The sequence below is a fragment of the Thunnus maccoyii genome, chromosome 19, assembly GCF_910596095.1.
Source record: "Thunnus maccoyii chromosome 19, fThuMac1.1, whole genome shotgun sequence".
Lineage (NCBI taxonomy): Eukaryota > Metazoa > Chordata > Actinopteri > Scombriformes > Scombridae > Thunnus > Thunnus maccoyii.
The window spans coordinates 10,584,016-10,610,269 of record NC_056551.1 but is presented as its reverse complement, the minus strand read 5'-3'; the positions used below and the strand labels follow the sequence as shown (position 1 = coordinate 10,610,269).

The 26,254-nt window shown below is 40.2% G+C and overlaps 1 protein-coding gene across 3 annotated transcripts in view; it reads left to right on the top strand.

Annotated features, from left to right (window-relative positions):
- Positions 1–26,254, top strand: part of tnksa (tankyrase, TRF1-interacting ankyrin-related ADP-ribose polymerase a) — an 82,728-nt gene that overhangs the window by 34,481 nt on the left and 21,993 nt on the right. For all 3 annotated transcript variants that reach the window (XM_042394736.1, XM_042394734.1, XM_042394735.1), the window contains 10 exons: positions 14,612–14,706; positions 15,173–15,239; positions 15,659–15,845; positions 18,999–19,120; positions 19,218–19,309; positions 19,454–19,532; positions 21,329–21,500; positions 21,934–22,013; positions 25,614–25,759; positions 25,894–26,059. In XM_042394736.1, coding sequence (XP_042250670.1) covers positions 14,612–14,706; positions 15,173–15,239; positions 15,659–15,845; positions 18,999–19,120; positions 19,218–19,309; positions 19,454–19,532; positions 21,329–21,500; positions 21,934–22,013; positions 25,614–25,759; positions 25,894–26,059 — 1,206 coding nt within the window. The remainder of the gene's footprint in view (positions 1–14,611; positions 14,707–15,172; positions 15,240–15,658; positions 15,846–18,998; positions 19,121–19,217; positions 19,310–19,453; positions 19,533–21,328; positions 21,501–21,933; positions 22,014–25,613; positions 25,760–25,893; positions 26,060–26,254) is intronic.

Sequence of the window (26,254 nt, the reverse complement as noted above, 5' to 3'; positions counted from 1 at the left end):
ACACAAACAAATGATTTTCACTAAGATCTTATTAAAGTTTGGATGAAGCCTCTAACATACAGAGAAGGAAAGCAACAACCTACCTAGCCTCTGGTTGAGTTCTTTTATTGATTATACTGATCATTCCACTGGTTAAACCCCTGCTGTCACCACTCCAAGTGAAGAAAATCCCTCCAGAAGACACAGGGTTCCCCAAACGAGCCCAATACACTCCGACAAACAAACCTCCAAACTGTCAGGAGGGAAACTGACAACAAATAAGGAAAATAACAAGACCGAACCTCCGTCTGGAAGTAAAACAACAGGCAGGAGTCCCGGTTTGAACTGATATCACAGAAACCCAGCAGGAGTCGAGAAAAGAAGCTCCGAGTGTCACTGACTCTCCAACCAGCAGTGGTGGCGACACTTCACGTCTGTGACATATTCTACAGATATGGACATCTGAATTATAGTGAACGGTGTAATGTTGCTGGTATGATGTCAATATGGTCATCAACAGATCATTTTCACTGTCTATTTTTGCTGGGAACTGTGCGCGTCATGCGGAAAAAAATAGGCGAGACCCCGAATCTCTAGATGACACACTGCAGTAGGCTGTGAGGCAATTTAAGCTTAGTGGCCGCAATCGGAATTGCAGGTCACATGACACGTAGCGGGCCCAAAAAAAACTGTCATACAAAAATCATGACAAAAAAAACAGCCGTTAAATTATTAACACATTTTTCTGAGCGTGACAAACTCTCCAAAATGACCTTTAGCGGTATCGCAATTTCAGCCACGAGCATCAATAAAAGGATGTAAACGATTGTTCTGCCAGTCGCGTTCGGGGAGCTTGAAACACTTCTCCATTTCTCTTAATACATCCATGGTTGAGCGAGGGAGCGCCTGGATAATTAAGAGCCACCCGAGTGTGTGTGTTCATTTCCGGTGCAGCGATGCACAAAGCTGAACATATTGAAAGAGGTTAAGTGATCTAGAATGAGCACGATTTATAGGTTCTCTCCGTTTCTTGTACCGGTCACCTTTGTCATGTAGAGTGTGTAACCTGTTTGTAATTAGCCATATGTTGTACTTGCTTGACTAATAGCAATAATTAGATCAGGTGTTACAAGTTGCTCGTGTCGCAGTCACAAGTTAATTCTGGTTAGATATCATAGTGTAGAGAGTGTGAGGAGAAAATACTGGGCATGCTGCATTAAAAAGTCAGGTAACACCAAAACTACACTGTGCTCTATTATATTCTGTTCTGACCACAACATCCTCCCATGCGTCCTCAGGGAGTCATGAGCCTCAGGTTGAGCTCCGCTGCGTCACAGCGGTACGTCTGGCTTGCTACTGATTGGTCCTTCGGATGAATGACTGGAAGGAAAAACAGGCTATTTTCTAGTTTTGTATTTTTCTAGCTTTAGTCGAAGCTGTCCCTACAGTCCACCATATCACTGTTTTCCAACCTGACAGAAATAAAGACTGCTGCTCTTTACTTTTGAGAGCAGAGTGAGATTGAAGCTCCACTCTGCAGCAGCATTTGGCCAAACAAGTGCAGGATCCCTCTTGTGTTCTTGTGGGCGTCTCTTGGGGTTCACAAAACACAATCTTTTTTTCCCTTAATATTTGTGCTTTACACAAAATTTGTTATTCTTCTCAGAGTTGAAAAGCTTCTGTAACAGCATTAAGGTTATTTAAAACTAAAAACCCAAACCAGTGACATTCCTGTAGAGAGCCTTGCTAGTTTGTAGAAAGTTAGCGAGCAGAGGTCGTTTTTATCCAAGTGATCCGATGGGTCAGAGACATTTTTCAGAAATCAGAGGTTGCTGTAATTTATTGGCTGCTAAAGCAGAGCCCACTCTATTTTATCGGTTGCTATGACAACTACCAGGACAACCAGGGAGCCAAAAAAGAGCCTTTTACACTATACTTTTGGTAACAGTCAAATAAATGCTATAACAGCCTTGAGGAGGCTCTTTCCTATAATTACGGGTGCTTAAGAATTGTTGATGATGCTCAGCTGCGGCTTGTATCCATCATATCACCGTCATACCCATAATTGCGAGAGTGCATCCTCCGGCTATTATCTGTGCAGGTGGCCTGCTGGGGACGTGATACCCCGAGGGAAAACCGTGTAATTTGAAATTCTTTGGAGATGCAGGGAACAAACACAAGAGATCATTGAGAAATGTTGAAATTTAATGGTTCATAACTAGATGAGAGCAACCATTTCCAGAACATAAAAATGTGCCCAGGCGTTTTTCTGAAATGACCTTTCCTGCACAATCTGTATTTGGAATGCTCTTTAATTGCCCAGACCGAAAGCAGTCATGCACAGTAGATGGAATATATTTTCACGCCAGTACAGTTTTATCCTCTTTATGGTCTTAAGGGTAATTTAATGGGTTGATGGGGATGTACATTCCCACTGCTAACAGAAATTATTGAGTGATTTCTGCTTAATAACTATAGATACTGAGTGAAATTATGTTGCAACCAAAATGTTCCCACTTGTCACCCTTCGCCAAAGCAACTAAAGCCAACCAGTCCGCTTCCTACAGATTAATATAGATTCATTCAGTTGACAATAACAGATGTCTGCACACTAACAGCCTTAAATAAATCAGATGAGTTTAAATGAGCATTTATGTTTATTAACGGTTGATTTTTCAGGATAGTAATATTGTGCGATGATGATTGTGGTTTCACACACACACACACACAGTAAACTGCTTAAGAGATGACATACTCAAGACATGTTGTAAAGTAGTAATACATATAAATAAAATCTGAATATTATTACAGTTAATGTTAAAAATGAAGCATAAAAATATAGATCCAGAGATTAAAAAAAAAATGGGCAAAAGGCTTTTCCTCTATAATTTTCATGCCTGTCTCAACAACACGTTGACTCAACATATACAGCCTACCAGTACCTGAGATCAACCTATGAAGTTCTGGGCACAAATAACTGGTAACTCATATTTACCATAAAAAACAGACATGATTAAACTCATTGATATATCAAATAGGGCTACAACAGCTAATGGTTACTTTTATTATTGATTAATCTGTCAATTAGTTTTCAATTAGTTTCCTCAAATGTCTTGTTTTGTCCCTAACAAGTATAACCCAAAGATATTCAGTTTAATATCACAGAGGACTAAAGGAACCAGAAAATATTCACCTTTAAGAAGCTGAAACAAGAGAATTTTTCAAAATAGTCGGCTGTTAATTCTCTCTTAATTGATTAATCGACTAATTGTTGCAGGTTCAATGTCAGAACACAGGTCAGAAACTACAAAATCAAATTTTGTTATAATGCAAATAATGTAGAAACAAACTATCAATGAAAATCTTGAATTTTGATTAAAGAGAGAAGTTTACTGATAATTATTCTGTAACCTCTATGAAGTTTTATTAGCGTGTAGGAGTAATAAATGAGATAATTGTGTGATGCAAGAATAGTTTTTAAGATCAAACTTCTGCAAAGGTGCAAAAAAATTACAATATTCACATGTAATAAAACAATGCAAATGTGGATGCACCGTCTCATAAAGGAACGACCGGCTCATAACACACACGACAAATCACCACGAGGACACCGACGATCATCGCAGACAAAACTGAGTGTGTCAGAAAACCTACAGATTGTTAATAATGATGCTTCTCTTAAAACGAGACAAGTCGCTTCCTTCTCTCTCTGCCTCTCGCTCTCTCTCTCTCTCTCTCCCTCTCTCCTCCTCCTCCTCCTCCTCCTTCGCAGTTTCATTTTAATTAGAAATGGCACAGGCTCTCCGTCTCTCCCACTTCAACAACACACACTCACACAAACAAACACACAGATCTGGAGCATAAATGTTGATTGCGGAATGCCCTCGGTGAATTAAAAAAGCTCTGCTTGTACACAGCACACACACACACGCGATGAAAAGTGGAGCAAATTAAATAGAGAGACTGGATGAAGAGAAAGAGGTACACAGTGTGGCCAGAAGTATGTGGACACATGAGAGTATGGGACTAGTTCCAATTAAGGGGGACTCATAATGCTACAGCAGACAAGTGTGCTTTCAAAGTCTGTGGCAACAAAACAGACTGTGAGCCAGACCTTAAGCATCAGTGCATATTATTGCCCATGGTTTTAAAAATGTCAAACAATCAAACATAGGTGTAATATTCAATGTCCACATACTTTTGGCCTCATAGTTTATCTAACCCTTTTTTCTGGAAAAATGTTCAGTTTTTCCCCACACAGCTCTAATTCTAGAAAGAGCCTCTTGTTCTTATTACACTGCGCTATAGTAAAGGCAGCAGAGCTATAACATCCGCCTCTGTGTGTGTGTGTGTGTGTGTGTGTGTGTGTGTGTGTGTCGTGTGTGTGTGTGTGTGTGTGTGTGTGTGTGTGTGTGTGTGTGTGTGTGTGTGTGTGTGTGTACGTGTGTGCGCGTGTGTGCGCGTGCGTGCGTGAGTGCACTCAGATGATTGAGAGCCCATCAGAGTGGGATATTATTAACACAGCTGAGTGGAGAGCGTTATCAAGCTGCCTATATTGAAACCTACCGCTTACTCCCCCCCCCCCCCACCACCACATACACACACACACACACACACACACACACACACACACACACACACACAGGAGGCAGACTCACATGCACACTTGCTCCTACATGCTTCCTCTGGAAAAAGGCCCGTGCTTTCTAACAACCCACTGAGCTTCAAAATGCACAAAAACACATACTCATTTGTTTTTTTTTTTACTCTCTTTTTTTTGTATCATTTCACACTTGATCCACAATGCACTCACAATCACACATGACCCAGACCCCCTCCCCCCCACTCTACCAGCACCTCACCCCCTTTCCTTCTGGCCGTAGGCATAGACTACCCGTGTGCAGAAAGGCCCGTTTTAGCAAGAGCTTTGTTCCTACAGCCATACGAGCTTTAAAAGTAACCTCCTCTTAAGTTACAAGAAATCCAGTCTGTGGTGTGTAGAGTGTCAATCCATGTCTCTATTGTGTGGCCCCTGTAATTAAGGGTCCTTGTAAATCCTGTATTTTGTATAACTGTATAATTCTGAATGTCTTCCACCTTCTCTGGAAAAGAATTTCCTCCTTCCTCCTGTCTGTCTTTGTTTAATGTTCAATATTCCCTTCTTATTTGCTTCAGCTATACTATCAGTAGGGGGAAAAAAAAAAAATCTTGTTCATTTCAGGGAATACATTTCATGTCTGAACATCCTCAATGTGTTAGTGCTCTCGTGAATGTTGTGAATTTTGGATCTATATCTCGGTGGTGAGAATCATCGCACCCACTCGCGTCCTAGCTGGCACCAACATCAAAGAAACAGACAACTGAAGAGCAACACAGAGATTCAGATTCACCAGGAGAGAGGAAAAGGAAGAGAAAATACTTTAATTGAGGCCTTGTTTAAATGTTGATTACGAGAGCTGATCCTGCTGAGAGCCTCACGCTGACTGACGGTGTTTCTCGGGCCCCGTGCGATGAAAAACTCTGTTTCTTCAAAAGTGATCTTTTCAGGAATAGATAAGTGGACATTTGACTTGAACAAAATAGGTTTTGAAAGCATTTTTTAAGACGTTTTAAGAGGTGCTTTAGAAGATTGTGTTACATTTTAGTTCAAGATGTCAATCACTAAAATTAGACATTGTGAAGCAAGCTTTCTCCACTGAAAGCGAAGGTCGACTCAGCTTTTGGTGTACAATCAAATGAGCTTCTTTTCATTCCAGTGCTGACGTTTCTATTGAAAAAACCTGCCTGGACGCTCTCCTTCGATATTAAAACTCATCCGTTGGTGTCCTGCGGGATCCCGATGAGTCCGCAGATCAGAGCCGAGGCCGGCGCGGCTCTTGTCTTGGCGGAAGTTCGCTCATGAGTCATGATTACAAATCAAGGCGAACATGCACAAGGTCGTCGGAACGACTGCGAGTTGTGCGCGACAGGAGATTTCTCACAGTGTGACGGTAAATGGAACCTGATGCCCCTCTCTGAGAGAGATTACACTTCTGCTCCTTTGAAACAGGGAATAAAAATATCCAGAGGCATTTTGTTAACTGTTCAGGTGACAGATGACAAATAGGGTAAGGAAAAGTTTTAATAAACCTTTGTCAGTGACAAATTTAACCTCTTGCTTACATGTAAGCCCATGGCATGTTGTCATCCAAAGTAGAAGTATGCAGTTGTAGCTCACACAGGTAGTTTACTGTGAAGAATCAAATGTTACAATCTTTGTTCCCCAAAGAAAAAACTGTTAAATTAAGCTTTAAAATTACAATTGATTACAATTATTATCCATCTGAATACCTGCTGTCGTTTAAAGGAAAGTATTTTAGCTGCGATTCATATTTTTTTATTTTAGATCCATAAATAATTGATCATAAGAAAAAAAGTCATGCAGGGTTCAATTAAAGATTATTGCTTCACTCTTGTCAGACCAGGAGGTTTGACTTTACAGTAGTATGTATGTTTTCTAGCTGAAAATGTCCTTTCCTTTCCTTTCCTATGTGAAAAGCCGTTTTCACATAGGAACTCTAGACAATGTGCGGAGATCGAGGTCTGGACGTTTTCCGGGAGTTGCCCTTTCACACATGTAGCACACACAGCAGGAGATTGTCCATGTCAGACATGTTTTTACCTTTACTGGAAATACTCCTTTTGATTTAGGTGAGAGCGGTGCCTGGGTAGAGCGTACAGGAGACAGGACATGACACAAAAAGTACGCTGTGGTTGTAATTCAGCGTTTAAGCTTTTCACCAGAAACGGGACGGCTTTTATTTTACAAGTAGTCACAGGATGTCCTCTCTCCCATTAGCGCTTGCTTCATAGTGGCGCATTCAGGCCCAGTCAAAACTGTCACGATTGTAGCAGGAACGGACCCAAATGCAGAGACCATAGGCCAAGCAGAAGAAAACGTCTTTATTAGAAGTGTACAGCAAAAACAAAAGCTGGCTGAGCTGGGCTGAGCAGAACGAAACAAAACAGAGGATACAACAAAGAGTGACTGCAAACCAAGACTTATATACTAACTGAACTAATAGACAACAGGGAACAGGTGGCAAGACACAAGGGCAGGCTGTGAGAGACACTAGGAGCAGGGCAGGACTGACGAGGGTAATGCAGGGCAGGTGAGAGGAGGAGCACATGAACACAGAACACGCAAGGGAAACAGAGCAAACCCAGAAAACACCACTCAACAACCCAACATAAACCAAAACGTCTCTGAATGAACAAACCTAGAAACACAGAACTACAAACTAACCAATATCCTAATAGTCTCTCCAAGAAACAACTCAAACATGAAAGAGCATAATCAAACGACCAAAAGTTCTGAACAGAGTGCAACACAGGAAGCTAAAAGAACACAAAGAGTCCCTAAAAAAAACAAAGAGAAAGTCCAGGCAGGATGTGACAAAAAAAAACAATGCAGCATAGCCGGCTCGCTGCGTTGATCCAGCAGCAGCCGCATGATAGAAACGTCATCAACACACCCACTCACCTCGCTGTGAATCCTCCGGAAAATGACCCGCTGTGTTCACACATGAGCTCAGTCGGACAGTACGCAGGCTTTATACCGGGGAGCTGGCAGGGTAAAGTCTGTTTAACGTCTGGTCCGACCGATTCAGACATTCGCATTCACACATGCAGCTCCTCCGGGTGATGTCAGGAAAATGTCAGGGTTGCGCTGCGTGTGTGTGTGAAAGGAGCTGTAGAAAGAAAGAAGGACACTTTCTGTTATTTTTCAAGGATTGTACTCCGGAAGTTACTTTCTAAGCCGCTGAGCTTAAAACTTTCCGTGGAGCCCTCAGCTCCTCGGAAAAGTCAGTGTTTATAGCTGGGAGGCAGAGCAGATAGACAGGTGATGGCTGAGATATCTGTATGTGTGTGTGTGTGTGTGTGTGTGTGTGTGTCTCTGGCGGTGTGAGTGTGCACAGAGAGCATAAGATGAGAAGACTAGCTGTAGGTTATTTATCTTCCAAGCTGTTGGCTGGACTGAGCTGTCAACAGCTTCCACTCTGTGTGTGTGTGTGTGTGTGTGTGAGAGAGAGAGAGAGAGAGAGAGTGTGTGTGTGTGTCAGAGGAATAGCACACAGATTTGCTAATATGTTTATTGATCCAGTCATCTGACACTACTCATCGTGTTAGTGCGTCTACCTGCAGCGCTGACCCGAGTACTCAGACAGCTGAAAGTGGAGCGGAGCACAAGTTAAAGGGATGTTACACTATTTTTTTTTTAACATAAAAGTTACACAATTTTACTCCTATAGTCAAAATTCTTTGGAAAACATGTTAACTGACGACCGATTACAATTATTCCAGTACAACAGTAAATTAGCCTCTTTCAAAATAAGACTTAATTGAGACAGTTGTAGGAATCAGAGAGGATGTAAGAGATTAATGCACTTGGGAGGAACAATGTCTCAGCCACTCAGTAACAACTAAGATTGTTTGTTTTTTTGGTTCTGACTCTTTAGAAAGATGCTTTCAGTCTGTAGCATGAAGCCAAGAGAGCATCATCCCTCTGAAGTAAACACCAGAGGAACAAAACCTGAATGTGTGTCTATGTTCTGTATTTAGTCATCCTGCTAATTGATTGTAAATAATCTCCATAATAGTCAAGTTTTTTTTTTCAATTGAAGATTGTAGTGGAGAATTTGCTTGATAACTCGAAAAACAAACAAAAAGAGCATCGTCAGGTTTTGAAACAATGTAATTAAATAATACAATCAGAAGTACAATGCATCATATCTCTGAGAAACAGAAAGAGAACAAGCACACACACCACCTACAATTACCTTTTCTCTCTCTCTGCTGAGTTGGCACTCAGCCAGTTCTTAAGTACCCTCGTATAGACTGAAAATATCCATAGCTAACCTTTACGGTCAGTTAACAACCCTCAAATAGAAACAAGGGTCAAGAGTTCAACTAGTCTAGGAATAACAACCATATATGCTAGAATGACAGCACACAGGTGTGAACCAAAGCAGCATCGGATGACAAAGTGACATTGTTATCACATGAATTGAAGAACAAATGACACCATCCTCTAGAGGCTTGTCACATCAACACGTTAAAGAGACATAGAAAGCTACATAACATTTATCCAACCGCTGGCTCAGACAAAAGTACATAAACTAACTGTTCATTAAAGCTAAACGATGTACATGTAGTCAACTCAATCTCATTTTATCCAGCAAGGAGCTGAGTTTAAAATATACACAGCATGAAGGCATTTGGAACAGGTGTAATAACAAACTTGTTTTGTCGTTTTTGAATCAGATGTCCTGCACCTCTGTTTTCCACACCCACAGTGTGTAAAAGGTATATATTTTCATATTCAGTTCAGGCACAGACAGTTTTATTTCACCCAGTTTCTTTCATGATTGTTCATCTTTTCACTGCAAAAAAATTGAAGTCATTGAATTAATATGTTTTAAGTATTTTCTGGAATCTTTTTTTCATGATACATTCACAGTAATCTGTGTTTTTCTGACTTGTTTAGAGATATTGAGGCTCATTTCTGGGTGAAAAAAAAAGTTGAATGCTGTGTTGAATGTGTGTGTTGCTATAATTAATCAAAATGTTGAATTTACTTGTTGGTAGTTCAAGGATAAATGGGAGACTGGTACATGGCAAAGTTAAGGAATTCTTTTATACACACACACGACACACACACACACACACACCAAACAAAATGGTCTAAATGTGGCCGTTCACCCTCCCAGATAGATCATGTCTCATCGCTATGGCAACTGCTGACAGTTAGCAGTCACCGTTGTCATGGGAACAGCTTGACAGGCTTGTAAAGAGTAAAAAGGAAGACCGAGAGGGAGAGAGAGAGGGAGAAGAAGAGGATGTAAGAGATGTTAAAGGGAAAAAACGGAAAGGCATAACAAAGCAGGAAGTAACAGAGAAGCAGATTGCACAGCCTGACTGTTTTTAAATCAAAATGTGTGATTGATACTTTTGATATTCTGACTTATTTTTAAAGCTGTTTTTGAGATGCTTGTCTTTACTATTTGATGACCAAGTAAGAAAAATCTGATGACTGTTGTAACGTTGACAAGGCTGTTTACATCATTTTGATTTTGCAGCCGCAATTCAGATGTATTGAGTTTCTATAGAGGGATATATTTCAAAAAGAAAAACGCCACCAAGGAAAGCCAGAAAGATTGATTAGTTTTTTCCGTCTTAGCCTGACCCGCTCTCTGCATCCCTCCTTACTTCCTACCTCCTTCATCTCCTTCCCTTCCTCCGCTCTTGACTGCCTTTACCTCACAGAAAAGCTTTTAGATGATTAAAAACAACAAAGTGGGTTTTTTAATTGCTGTTGTTCACTTTCACTCTGTCAGCGTAAGTGCCGATTGGGTGCATTTGAAATATAGTCTATATAGTATTTTTTTTTTTTTTACTTTAGGGCAACATATTTCATCAAGTCTCAAAGGGCTTTATGGTGAAAAAAAAAACAGTAGTAGGACACAGTCACAAAAAAAAAAAACAAACTAAATCTGACTAATAACTGCATTTAACTAATCATCAGTCATTCACAAAAAAAAACATTTAACAGCATTTTAAAAAGAAATGCAACCAAACAAACCTTGAGCACGCACGCAAAACTTTATTAGAAGAAAAAAACAAATCAGCAATGGACACCCCAACTGCAGTAGGCAACAGTAATTAAAAGGAGGATAAATGTACATATATCCAATAAGAAATAATTTAAAAAGATGCTCAGTATAAATTAATATTTATAATTTCCTCTCCAGTATCATAAGTTAACCACGTGATTGTTTTCTCTTCATCCATTGCTACATAAAGTTTTCGACACTAATAAGGTAGAGTTTCCTGTCATCATCGTTCTTACGTCCTTGACACACTTACACTCTCCTCTGTCTATTCCTGTGTATATATTCATATTCATCATATGTCAAATGATGCTATTTCTGAGTCGCTTAACTTACCTTGAAGTGTAGCGACTATGCCACGAGCCTGTAAATAAAGGCAGTGAAAAAAAAAAAACGAGTAAAAACAGCGCAGGGCTCAAAACGTTTTAGACTGAATGCTCTCATCACTCTATATGTTAAATACATACTATATCGGTGGGGATATTATGGGGAATTGTCATTTCAGGCAATTGTGTAAACACCCTGATCCGACCTTAACCTCGCTCACACTGTTCTCACTGTGCTGATGTAAAAACAGGCGCATTTAGAAAGACCCTCGTCTTCGTGCGCCACTGCTGCACTCTGTTGAAAGAGCATTTATTAATGTTTTCTTCTCTGACTTTTGAAGGATCAGTATGTGGCCTTGAGAGTAGTGAAACATACTGACTCTTCATCTTTGCTTCATAAAATTCAGAGCTCAAGAAAAACTACTGCTGCACTGCTGCTGAAGAGGAATAAACAGTAGTGGCAATCGGAAGATTTTGGACATTAGATGGGTCAGATAGATGCTTAATAGGTGACGCTTTTGATTATTTGCACTACTGGCTTGTAGCTGCTGAGGAGGTCAGAGGGTTCTTAATAAAAGTTTCAGCCGGAGCTTCTTTTTTTTTATGACATTACTCAAAATAAGCTTCAGTGTGGAGAATCTAATTCAAGACCTGCTGAGGCGATGAGTGTTTATGTCGCTCTCATTCACGCGCACGCACGCATGCACACGCACACACACACAAGTATGCATGTACCCATTCTTCTCACAGGGTTGACAGATTGAAGAGGTGGAGCTTAAACTACCCTGCCTGACCCTGGCAACGACATTATGGTGATGCAACAGTACATGCACGTTTGTGTGTGCGCGTGTGTGTGTGTGTGTGTGAAGCCTAGAGGCCTAGCTGATGACTCACTGGTAGCTTTAAGATGTTTTGAGGACAAGATTAATGCTTTACACACTTGTGTTTTTTAACACGCAATTTGCAGCAACAAGCGCACAGGCACAGGCAGACACACACACACAGAAGGACACAACATTTAAAATGAGGACGATGACTAACTGTGCACCATGTCCTGCTCCTTCCAAATGCTGCTGTCACATCCTGTAAATACAAGTGTGCCATCTGTCCACCCCGGCTCTGCCTCGCTGCTGCTGCTGCTGCTGCTGCTGCTGCTGCTGCTGCAACTTCTCAGCCTTGCAGCTGAGTGAGCAGCAGAGATCACCAAAGATTATCTGTTGTTCCACATCTCCTCTGAAGTTCGGTCAACACTGGGCAGGAACTGGGCTGAAAGGGAAATTCCACATGACGCTAAATTGTCTCCTTTGTCTGATTAAAAAAAAAAAAATCCCCTAGTTCCAACCGCTGTCGTCGTTTAATGACTTAAATTAAACTTATTCAGTCTGCGATAAGAGAGTTTATCGTGTCTATGTGACCTTTTGAGACCATGCTGCGTAATTTACAAAATAAGCTTCCATTTCCTGCGTTTGGTTTGTGAAAAACTCTCATTTTACTGTGAAACACCTTCTATAATTTATGGCTAGAAGTTAGTGAAGCTCTTCTTTTTTTGTAACCAATTTTTATATGTATTTTTTTTTAATCTTGCTAAGGTTTTGCATCATGGCTTATGAAAAAATGTAGTCTGACTTTTTAATGAGAACATTTTCTCTGTTAGTGACCCATGAATGACCCCCTTAAGGGCCACTGTTCTCTAAAATGCAGCCAGTGGCTGCAGTCTAATAACTGCACTGTAGCTTTTGTGAATGTTGCCATCATTGTGTGATTTCTGTGCTGTTTTTGTTGTCATTTTCCTTTTTTTTTATTTTTTGTTGTTGTTTCAAATTTTCTGGCGACATTGTTAGCAGTTGACATCCCAAAAAATGCTGGTAAGTTGTTTGCTTACTGCCGGCTTGCTCAGTTCAGATTTCTGCACTGTTTTGGGGGTTTTACGTCGGTTTGTTGGATGGAGATCGTGCTGCTGTTTTTGTCGTTAGATGTGGGTGAAGTGCGTCACTGTGCCGCTGTCGCACCGCAAATCCGAATCCTGCTGACACAAGTCACAATTCCAAGCATCTTCCCTTCACCTGCTTCTTTACAACCCCCTTCCCCTCTCAACCCTGCACCCACACCTGTGACATATTCTTCTGCCTGCTGCCTTCCCACATGACTTCTTTTAGAGAATTATGTGGTTGTCAGCAGAATGAGACGGCATGCATGATGAGGAGCAGTCTTTGCACTTTCTGAAAGATTCACTGCTAGATGGACTCTGCAGTTTGCATTCATATTTAAACAAAATCTTCAGACTTTTTTTTTTTTTTTTGTCCAAACTTTAATGTTTACTGCTTCAGACAAATGCTGATGTTTATGAGGGAAACATATAGTAGAAGTAGAGAGGCCAAAGTGAAAATATATTGTAATATTCTGTTTTTTTTATTTATTTTAACTGGTTGGTTCACCCAAATTACAAGATAACATACAGTATTTTACCACTAGTGGCATCTAGCCATGGAGATAGTTTTGATTTAATGTGCCCGGGTTTTCGTCTCTGGCATTTCTGCCACTAGAAGATTGGATTTTCTTTGTAGTACTCCAAGCATTGAAAATTGACATCTAAAAAATTTAACAGCTGGGTCATGCCGGTGGCCGAAGGGTTGGCACATATCTGGCTGGGGACAAATTGTTACATGATGTTCCCCGTCTCTCTCACCTCATTTCCTGTCATGTCTCCACTGTTGGTTATCCCATAAAGGAGTAAAATGCCCCCCCCCCCCCACCACCACCACCACCACTAGAAGAAATTTTTTTTTTGTAATTTGGATGAATTGACTGTTTCATCTGGGCATCTTAAGCATCTTTTCATAGTATAATTTCAAAGGGTTTGATTCACAGAAATGTTCATAGGTTTTGAAGGTGAATAGTTGATGGGTCACCTTATCTGGAATATCAGCAGACTCCTGTTCAAACATAACCCAGACAGTCAAATGCTGCAAAAGGGACGTTGCCACACGTGAATGCGACACATTTCTAGTTAGCTCGGTGTGAACTTTATGAGATTTGTTTATATCTGCCTGCTGCATGTTGTATCTTTAATCCCGGTCCTATTCACAATTTGATCTCTTGTACATCCACTGTTGTAAAAATCCGTTTTTTTATATCATGACCTCGAGGCAGGTTTTTCAATACTTTTTTTCCTGTAACAAGTTCAATCTGGCTGAATAATGGAAGCATTGTCGCCGCCATAACATTTCTCCACCAGTCCGGGTATCACTCCAGCTTTGAGGGAGAATGCATAGAGAGCCGGAGCCATCTCCTCTTATCTTAAAGCATTCAGAACTGCAGCTTTTCATCGGCTTTATGGAGGAAATATAGTCAGGCTTTGTCACTGTAGACTGTTTGAGTGGTGTGAAAGCCCATTTCTCCCTGCAGAGTCTCAAAAATGTTCATACGGCTGCTCGGTGAAAACGCACCTGAATGTGTACTTTATATACTGGACTGATGAGAATGAAATCATCATGCTGTAGAACAAAAATGTGAGCTAGCATTTACTTTATATTTTTGTCTCTTTTTTTCCCTCTTCCCACTCTGTGTCTCCACTTTCCCCCTGCCTCTTTTTTTCTCTCCTCTTGCTCTTATTGTTCCTCTCTCTCTCTCTTTCTGCGTCTCTTCCTGTCTCTCCAGTCCACTCCGCTCCACCTGGCAGCAGGATACAACAGGGTGAGGATCGTTCAGCTGTTACTACAGCACGGAGCAGATGTTCATGCCAAGGACAAGGGGTATGTACAAGTAAATAAGTGAAATAAAAAAAAAGAACAAGTGTGGAATGTGCAAAAATGTAATCTTAGAAAAATTACAATAGCTAACATTTCAGTGGTACTACACTGCCACCGAGCTCACGACAGGTTTGGAGAAGAGTATTTCCAAGTAGCCTCTCCGTCACTGAGACAGCAACAAGAATCCTTTTTTACACCTGATTGGACGAACGCGCCACTCGCTTGGCTCTCATTGGCTCTTTTCTGATTTACTCCTACATTAAGGTGCCAAAGCATGAAGAGGTGACATTAAAATAGAATTTCATTTAGCATTTTTCTTGATGAAAGTATTTCATTTTTGCTAAATCAATTATTTAACTTAAGACATAAACATGCAGTGGAGACATAAAGAGTTTTAAGTTCTGCTTTTGAATTGATAGAACTTATATTTATCGCTAATTAAGATTCGTTTTGTGTTTGATCCTTCCAGTGGTCTGGTTCCTCTACATAACGCCTGCTCCTACGGACACTATGAAGTTACCGAGCTGCTGCTGAAGGTAACACAAACACACACACACAGATGCTGAGGCGACTGCAGAGATTTTGGAGATGGGGACCTCGCTAAAGCTTTACAATGCCATCTGTTAGACGAAGCAACATGAGCCTTAAACCTGTCCTTCCAAAAGCGAAACCAATTCTCTCGTCCGGCTCGGTAGTTACTGAGGCAGGGGTGTTTTTTTTGATAACTTCAACATGATACTTGAATACTAATAACTCAAATGGAAATTGGATCCAAAGAGACCCAAATTTAACTGCTTTGTTGTTTTTATTTAATTAAAAACCAGACACAAACCAGTCTTGATCAGCGTTTGTAGCGTCCTGCTGCTGAATTCCTGTTAAAATGATTCAAAATGAAAACTTTCCCTTTCTCTTCCTCACCTGTATCTCCTCATCCGCCGCTCTCGTTTTCCTCCAGCACGGAGCCTGCGTGAACGCCATGGACCTGTGGCAGTTCACCCCGCTCCACGAAGCGGCGTCTAAAAACCGTGTGGAGGTCTGCTCTCTGCTGCTGAGCCACGGGGCCGACCCGACCCTGCTCAACTGCCACAGCAAAAGCTCCGTGGACATGGCGCCCACTCCTGAGCTGAAGGAGAGACTCACATGTGAGTTCAGCGCTTTTCATTTACATAAACTGCAGCTGCATTGTGTCTACCAAATGAGTCATGGTGCTGAATTAATGAATAGGTTGTTTTGGGAAGGGTGTATTTATACCAGTCACGTTCGGAGCAGTTGATCTGAACTTATCGGAGACACTTGAAGAAGAGTCTCAGTACTTTTGACGAGAGAACGGTTGTTTTCCGGAGCAGAAAACAAGGGATTATGGTTATGAAGAGATACAGATGCGAACATCTGATAGCCAGCAATTTGACATGCTTGGAAAGCTGAGCAGAACAAATGAAGTCTTGACTGATGCTCCTATTCAGCTTTTTTTTTTTTTTTATGTGTGCTTACCTGAATGAAACATCACAGGAAAAGAGTGTAGGCAGATCTGTCATTTTTAAAAAAAGGTTTAGAAGTGAAAGAGAAGAGTTTTGGTTCCTTAGCTTCCAAAATCTCTAACCTTGTAAAAAAAACCAAACAAACAAAAAAAACCTGTCAAATTAGTTTTTTGATCAAAGGTCATTTGACGGTAATTCTTGGCAGCTGAAAAGGTGATTTAGTGTCAGGTCCGTTTCTGGAGATGAGATGCTTTCCGCTTGTTTTTTTTTTTACTCTTTAGGAATTCATTTTCTCCGTCGCAGCAAAACTTCAGAAGCTCTCGTAGATTAAACTTAACAAGCAACACTTCTCCAAAGTAAAAATTATAAACAGACTTGAAGAAACCTGATAGTCTAGCGACATTAATGAGCTAACAAACATGAAGCTACAGTACACACAACCCTTAACGCAACACTCTCTGTAGGAGCTGGTGGTACACTGCTACTCTCTCCAATTAAAAAGAGTGTCTGATGCTGTGAATATCTAAACGTCCAGTCCTCTAATTTAACACTTTTACCAAAAATCCCGGCAAAAAATACTGTCTTATATTTGGGCCAAATTATATTTGGAACTTACTGGTAAAACAAAACCAGCCTGCACCTTTTTAGATATTGTGACAAGCTAATACTATACATAGACTTTTTTAAAACGCCTGAGGGTCAGGGAAGTGAGTAAAACATGAAGTGGATTCTAGAAAACGATGAACCTCATCTGCAAGAACGTATGCAGACATGAAAGCAGACCAAATCTATCATTTTAGCACTCTGCTGTGAGTTTGTCACGTTTACAGTTTCTGCCTTTTGGAATTCAATTCATGCAGCAGCGCATTCATAGAGCCGCCGCTGCAGCTTTACTTCAAGATGTGAGGATCACGCCCTTCATCTGAAATATCCTTGAACAACCGTACTTCATGTTCTGTTTTCATTTCACTGTGATTCAGGTTTTGCTCAAGATGTGTTTTCCAATAACCTTTCAGAATATATTTACTAGAACCGATAGGCGTGTTGCTTTTTGGGATACTGCTTTGGTTTTGAATATCAGATTAGTCATACATACACAGAAACTTTACAGTCCTGCTGCCGCACTTGTTGCTTCATCTTTATAATGAATCAGATTAAAGTGAAAATTAAATGTTACATGAATCATAAACTGTTGTGCGTTTATGTACAGCTGCAGGACATTAACGCTTCTGTCGGTTGTTAGTTTTTTGATGAGGGTGTCTTCTTGTCTCAGTGGGACATTTGCTGCAGTAACGTGACTGCTTACAGGAATATAAACCTAAACATGAAGATTTTTTTTAGACTTGATTGCTGTTTTTAAATGTAATTAAATGTTTTACCATATTACTTAAACTTCTAGTTTAGAGATGGGGCCTCTACCTGGTGACAGGAAGTTCCTACCTAATTGGACAACAACCTGTATCATGTTATTTGACCAGAACAGACAAATAACTGAAACTGTGAAAAATACTTTGGTTTTATTGAAGCTTTGATACCATGACAGTAAGCCTCCTGCTGCCTTGAAACACTTCAGTATCATAAAGTAGATGGTCAGCTGATGAAATACATATACATGCAGAAATCCAGAAAATAAAAGCATGGCGTTCATGTCAATTTGATTGTTTGCTGTTCAGCAGCTGATTGTCAAACCTCAGATGCCAGAGCGTCATTGAAGGCAACAACAGGGAGACTTTTGAGAAAAGTTCCAATTGCAAATGCATTACTGCAATAATACAATAATAAATAACAAGATTTATAATTTAGATGAAATGTTCACCGTGATAGATTTGTTATCTCAAGCATCTTTTAAGGCGCTAATAGTTGACTTTCATACTTTTTTGACGTGAAAGTAGCTGCATGTAAGGTCAATTTAACATTGTAGGATTGAAAATACTTGGTAGTAATGTACAATACAGGCAATTTGTATAACGTGCGTCTAAAATAAGTTTAGTTATTTACACGTGTATCGAATTTAATGTCTTAATAAATCTTTCTGACTCTATACAATCATTTGTCTTGTGAAACTTGTTTTTTCACATATTTGACATCTTAATAAATGGAATCCTCTAAGACGGAAAAATACTCTTCAGTTGAGTCCACAATGTGCCTTTAACCTGTAATGAGAGTCATTGGGAGTCATTGTTGTGGATGAAAAATGACTTTATAGTTTCACCCAAACAATAAACCGCAGTCGCCGCCTGTGTTTCCCATTTATCATTTTTAAAAAAAAAAAATTTTTTATGTTGTCAATTCTCTCTTGACCACGTCCCCTTGAAGATGTGACTTCTGTGTAGCGCTGTTTCCATTCGTTTAAATGTCTGATTATAAATGCACGGACACTGTTGCTCGGTCGGTAGAGAGACTCGAACAGACTGCTTTTATTTAGCCCGAAATGCTTCTGAAGCAAAATAGTTTGTTGTTTGTAATTTTCAGTCCCCAGGGGATAATCACTTGTTTCCGCTTCAACTCCGGCACACAGACTGTTACAACAACAGACTGCGTGATATGTTATTAGCTCTCTGATAAAAGGTTTGAAGTAATCTCTCTGAAGTATTGGTATGCTGCAGGGTCATTGCAACTGAAAGAGTATATTGTTGTGGTTGAGTTTGAAGTTTTGTTACTCCACTTTTTCATTTGGATACTTTTGCAGCCTTCTGTTTGGAGGAAAACTTTCAAAATAAATTCAAAATTGCACAGCGCTCCAACTGAAACCATTGTTGTTTCTGCTCCTGATGTGTGTATGTGTGTGTGTGTGTGTGTGTGTGTGTGTGTTTCCAGATGAGTTTAAGGGCCACTCACTGCTTCAAGCTGCTCGAGAAGCTGACATGGCCAAGGCTAAGAAGTCCCTCGCATTGGAGATTATCAACTTCAAACACCCTCACACACACGAGACCGCGCTGGTATGACACACACACAGATAGTACTGCACGCACTGATTCTACTACACTGATGCAGAGATGCTAAGATGATGTTTCTGTGTGTGTGTGTGTGTGTTAGCATTGTGCAGTAGCATCGCCACACCCCAAGAGGAAACAGGTGACGGAGCTGCTGTTGAGGAAGGGCGCCAACGTCAATGAGAAGAATAAAGAGTGAGTGCTGTTTTCTATCTGCTTGTAAACCGCTAAGTGAGATTTATATTTTTAACACTAACTGCACACAATCAATGAACGAATTCAACATATCAAGGTCGTTACAGGCTGATTCTTTTCACTCCTCTCTCTCTCTCTGTGTAGTTTCATGACTCCTCTCCATGTGGCAGCAGAGCGGGCTCATAACGACATTATGGAGGTGTTACAGAAACATGGGGCCAAGGTAAACCGCAGTATTTTTTCACATGCAGTCAGCCATTCATCATTCTTATTTTCTGCATCATCTGCCTCATCTTCCCCCCGTCTTTGTATACATGCATTTATTTCTCTCTTTTGCTTTACTTCCACCTTAATCCCTTGTAAATGATGCGAATCTGGTTTTTATATCCTATCCCATCTGTAAACCTCTCTGTTTGTACATCCACCTGCTTATCTTTACATACGTAAATGAATATTATAGATTGTTGTGTTTTGTTGTTTGGTGTGTCTTTGTCATTCCGATGTATATAAAATAACGTTGTTGCAATAAAAGCTCCTGCAATCTGAAACATCAGGGCTAAACATCAGGTTTTCGTGTGTCAGATCCTCAGAATTAATTGAAGAGCGAGGCATGGTAAAGATCACTGTAGGAGCACAGGGTTTTATATATTAAAAGAGGGTTACACCAGAATGCAATGCAGCGAACAAAGATCCTGGATTTTCAGTAAAAGTGATGACTCGTTGCATTTTATGGCTGGAAGAATGTGTTCTCTCGCCGTTACTGCGCTATCGCTACTGATATTGACACATTTAGTTAGCAATACGAGAGCAAATATGATAAGGAGTCACTCAAATGACAAATTTGTGAAGCTAATGTCCTCTCAGGTCCTTCCTTACTCTCACCCTGTAACCACACCAAACCCAATATAAACTATATGTGATCTAATACAGAGGGTTTTCAAAGTGGGAGGCGGGCCGTCCCAGGGGGAGACTCAGTGAATGGAAGTGAAAAAATACTGCATTAGTTATTACATTAGTTATCAAAGAGAGTTCACATTGAATTGGCTAAATGTATGTGATTTGTTTAAGGAGATAGTTCAGAGATACAGTAGTTCTGGGGAATTTTACTGATTTTCCCAGAGTCTTTTTATGTATTTGGTGTCGTCTGAAGTATATTAAACAGCGATATCAGGGTATCTTGGCTCAATTGGATCAAATAACATAATCATGATCTCATAGGCTGGAATTGAGCAAAACAAAGCGAGTAAACTAAGATGGGGAGTGGGGGCTTTTTTTTCCAAGTTTTGTCTGAGGGGAGGCCCACAGTCTCGACCTAATACATAAATAACAACAATAACAATATCAGACATATCAACATCTTGCCACACTGTTTTTACTGTAGTAGCAATCCCTTTTATATTTTTGGTAGTATTACGTCATTGTATTGTAACATTGTAAATTCATGAGGAGGACCTCTTTATGGTAATATGCAATTTTTATATGATTTTTGCATCAATGTGATGAAGCATCTTGATTCAGGAAGGTAATTTTCTATCTGGTCACATGATACTTCAACATAATCATTAGACTTGACTCTGTTTAAGAAATATCTAAATGTAATCATTTCTACAGTTTGTCAGAATAAACAACATCCAGGATCCTGTTTCACTGATTGTTATAATTTTCTTTACATACATTCAGTGGGAGGCATATTTATTATCTTAACATGGGGAAGTTGGGGTTGAATTTTTAAAAAGATGTATGAGACTGATGCCAACTGATGTATCAGATCTATGATGATCAGTATCTCAGATCAGAACTCCATCCAGCTGGAAACTTCTAATTACAGGTTGACAAAACTCCTACCTGAATCAGATTTAGATGAGGCTATATGAGGCAGAGTGGGTTCAGCAGACGAGTAAATCATAACATTTCATCAAAAATTACTGCTGGATTGTCACTGCGTATCACAGATTGATGTACGATTGGTGGAGCGGTTTAGGGAACAGAATGGTAATACAAAGGTGTTTGTGTTTACAGGTGAACGCACTGGACACGCTGGGTCAGACGGCGTTGCATCGCGCAGCGCTGGCAGGCCACCTTCAGACCTGCAGGCTGTTGCTAGGATACGGGGCAGACGCCTCGCTGGTGTCACTGCAGGGTTTCACTGCTGCTCAAATGGGAAATGAAGCCGTTCAGCAAATTCTCAATGGTATGCCACCTTTTGTGTGTGTGTGTGGGTGGGTGGGTGGATTGGAGGGGGGGAGGGTTTGCAGATGTGTAGGAGCTGTGGTTGCTATGCGCTAGCAACAGCGAGATTAACTGGAATTGTTTTTTAAAGGTCAATATTGATAGTTTGAGAGTGAAGGTACAGATTGGTAAATAGCTTTTAAGGCAGAGTGGTTCAACTCACCTGTTCAGTGCAAGAAGAAGAAGTAGCACGTTACCTTACTGCAATATATCCAGATAACAGTTGGAAAATTGTATCCGTTTACCAACATTATGAACAGCTCAGTATCTTTAATGAAATACATACAATCTTCACCTCAACCTTTGTTGCACAGGATAATTTTACTGTCATGGTCATTTGTAGTGTATCTAAATGTTTATTCAGCATGTTCAATCTCTGATGTTCTTCTCTGTAGAGAACGTCCCAGTGAGAAACTCAGACGTGGACTATAGACTTCTGGAAGCTGCTAAAGCCGGAGACCTGGACACGGTCAAGGTAGTTTGGTTGTTGTTTTTGTCACATTCTGTAACTCACACTTGGAAAGCAAGGTTTTCGTGAGGTGGATACAAAGGGCGTAAACTAGGTCATGCTGCTTAATTCAAAATTCCATTTAATTTTGGATTTTAGGGTGTGAATGTCTCTAGATTAGACTTAATCTTTTACCTTTCACTGTTCTGCCCGTGTGATCCCAACCCTATGTAGATATTTCACAGACTGGGGCGTCCTGGTGGTCTAGTTAAGACGCTTATCGTATAACCACAACGCTCCTGATACAATCCTGGCTGGGGGCCGTTTGTTGCAAGTCATACCTCTCTCTCCTCATGTTTACTGTCTACCTTTTAGCTGAAAACTATCTTATAAAGCCAAAAAATAGAACTTTTACAGACTGCTAGGACCAAAGTTGCATTAATATGAACAAGTAATAAATATATTGATTGATTAGACTCTGGTCTTTTCAGTCATTGTGGTTGTGAGGATAATCCAGATACACTAGTATACAACTGAAACCTTAAATATTCTGTATGTTGTCTCTACCTTTAAAGCAGTCCAACATAACACAATACTCACATGCACATATGTACATTCAAGAACTGTCGGTCACTTTGTTTCTCTTTCTAAAGGAATATAAATTATGGTACAAATGCATCACTTCCATTAATTAAAGCATTGATACACTTCATATAATGATAAACTAGCTTAACACTTGTATAAGGTAAATTTGACAGTGACTCATTGAAATTGTGGCTCAGATAATCTTACTCCGGGAGAGCTGGATGTCCGCAGATCCTTTTATTTTTAAATGAAACTGGAACAAAATGTCCTGACCTTTGTGATTGTTCTTGTTGCTCTTATACAGTCCTGGTTGTAGTGATTTTTGTTAAATGTCAGGTGGACGCTGTTCGCCACGAATCAAATGTTTTCCGGTCATATCTTTGTATCGTTGTCTATGTCGCTCCCAGTGAAAATCACAAACCTCTTTTATTGTCAAAGGGCACATTTCGCATCTCATAAGATTTCCTGTTTATTCTACTGTAACACTCAGTACGATGACAGTCGTCCCCTGCAGCTCACTGGGCAGCGCAGGGCACCGCCACTGTTAGCACTTTGATTTGCAGCGGGCCCACTCATGTTGAAAATGTAGGCACTCATGATGCACTGTAATACGCTTCGGATAAAACCACCCACCAAATGTCAGGACCTGGTAAGAAGTATTCGACAGAAGTATTTGGTTTGGAGTGAAACTCAGCACGAGACAGACAGTAATAGTGTTATCCAGATGAAGAGCCGCTGAAAGCTTCTGTCAGCATCTGAAGTGTGATACTTTGGCAGGTTGGCAGGGGATTGTAGCGGAACAGACGATGAGCTCTGGTCTGACTTGTCTGTCAGTCTCTTTTTACCTGATGCACACACACACACACACACACATACATACACACGTGCAACAGTCTGGCTGAGCTACTGATTGACGTTAAAATAACAGTTTGCACCATTCCTGGGGTAAGTCCTGTCATCTGTTCAAATGTTGAGGAGGTTCACACTGAACTGTTAGATTGTCACTATTAGAAAGATGATCACCCCAGGCGACAGGCCAAAGATAGACTGTTTCTGTCTCTAGAGAACATGTTGTACTTCATTTGAAGCAGTAATTATAATTTTAGAACACTGTAGGTGCTCCACAGTAGAAGCTAAAGCTCTGTATTTTGAAATATCATCAAAAGACTGACACTTACATGTGCTTAAACTCAGATGGACCCTAGCATGTTGCCTTTATCTACTGGGCCATTTTTCATACAATTCATCCCTTGAACCTGTGACTTATAGCAACATCATCTTAAGATGTAAACTACTGTATCTGAAGGTTTGAAGAGTGACTTCTCCTCCTTCTCCCGTCGGTTATTATGGATATTGTTAGATTTCAATCCTGTTTCACACTGATTGCACACACCCAGACAAGTAGGAAAAAGTCCTGTCAAGATTCAAACGCTCCCTTAACTGAGCACATTTGCACATCTTAACACTGTGAATACCCAGCCAGACACATGGTAAATTATAAGTGAAGTCAGCTGAGCATGACTATATAAAAGCATTTTTTTTCAGTCGCATCCCGCTTGTCTTTCCATATTGATGTAAGATATAAATATTCAGAAACTCCAGAACAAACTAGAATCGATCCTTAAATAACCCCCTCGTCATCCAGATCATCTCTTCTCTCCACGGTTTCTGCCGTTTTGATTCGTGCGAAATATCTAATATTTACTACTCACGCCGCAGCAGGCTACAGCTGTTTTGTTTGTTTGTTTGTTTTCCCGGGAAACGCAGCTTTTATAGATGTCAGGGACACTGCCTCGGTGGAAGCTGAAGTGAGGGGTAATGGCTTTAGATTGAGGAATAAGTCTGCCAGCAGGATGTTTCATTTTATTTCCTGTGGAGCAGGATCCTGCGAGCGGTAGGAGGGAAATTTAAACCGAATTTCCCACCGTCTCACCTCTTATTGCTGAACTAAGGTGTAATTGGGTCTGAAATAAAGCAGAAAGTTGTTTCTGTTATTTTATGTTAACAGTAGCCGCCCCCAGTTCAGCAGACGTGCTTTTTTATCTCAGCTAATAACTTCAATATTGTTGCAGTTGCTCTCTCAAAATCCCCTTTTCACGCATTTCATTCCACTGACATATTTTTCTTCATGATGGGTGGGCAGAGGGACAGAGTTACTCTTTTTTCTATTCTTGTTCCTTTCTCTTTATGTTTCAGAAGTCCTGTTTGTCTTGTTGGATGTTAGATTAGGTTTGGTGGCTGGTCTGTATCATCTAAAGCAGATTTAAAAGGCATATCAATGTTTATTTCTCTACAAAATGATATCAGTCATTAACCAACACATCTCATTTACACAGCTCTACACAATTTGTTTCTACTGGATATTTGCAGAAAGCTACTAAGCTAGAAAACAGAATCCAATTAGCTATAACATAAAATGTTTTAGCTACATTTCAAGTAATTAACATGATTTAAAAAAATTACACAAAAACGGTGTAATTAAGGACAACAGTGACACCAACTAACCGTCCTGCCAAGAAACAAAGAACTAAACATGAAAAATTCAAGGCAGAACAGAGAAAAGCGCAGTGTTCATATTTGTATGTAAATTACATATTTTTCCCAGTTATCTGAGAAAAATGATGTGTCTGGCTTCCTTCCAGTTGATGATAATCACTTTTTCTTCTTCTCTCAGTTTTGAGATCCTGGTCATTTATCACGACTGATCATCCATCTTCAGTAAAAAAAAAAAAAAAAAAAAAAAAAATGGTTTTATTATTGTGCTTCAGTGTTTAAAAAAAAAAAAAAAAGAAAAATTGTCACATTCTACTGGATGAAAAGGCTCTTCAAATGATCCAATCAAAATCAAATCTTTCTCCAGAAAAGGACTTAATAATAGAACGAATATGAAAGAAAATGAATCTTAATTGTAATTACCACATGACTCGGCATGCAGCCATAGGTCATACATTTATTTCTTCATCCCTCTTTGATAGATCGGGACAACAGCAGATTTTAATTTTAATCTCTCTCTTTTTGTCTCTTTGTCTGCTTTCTCTCCAGTCATTGTGTACGGCTCAGAATGTGAATTGTAGAGATCTGGAGGGACGACACTCCACTCCCCTTCACTTTGCTGCTGGCTACAACAGAGTGTCGGTGGTGGAGTACCTGCTGCACCACGGGGCTGACGTGCACGCCAAGGACAAAGGGTGCGACGCTTAAAGTTGTGGTTAAATTTGGGGCAAACATATAGAATTAAATGTTTGTAGAATAAGACATTTTTGTTCAGAGCAAAGTTATGACCATAAACAAATATTATATACGTGTGTTTTTGCTTTTGCAGTGGTCTGGTTCCTCTCCATAATGCCTGTTCGTATGGTCACTACGAGGTGGCAGAGCTGCTGGTCAGACACGGAGCCTCGGTCAACGTGGCCGACTTGTGGAAGTTCACACCGCTCCATGAAGCCGCTGCCAAGGGCAAATATGAGATCTGCAAACTGCTGCTCAAGGTTAGACTGTGGGTCATAACAGAACATAACAAACACCTGACTAACATTCAGTAACAAGAACGCATATTTAAAGCTACAGGAAGGATTTTACATAAAAATGGCCTTATCTTAATAGTTTAAATCAATGTTAGCGTGGCAGGATAAACTTCAGTTGTCTTGTATAATCATTTCTAGAAATTAAATGATTAATTGATG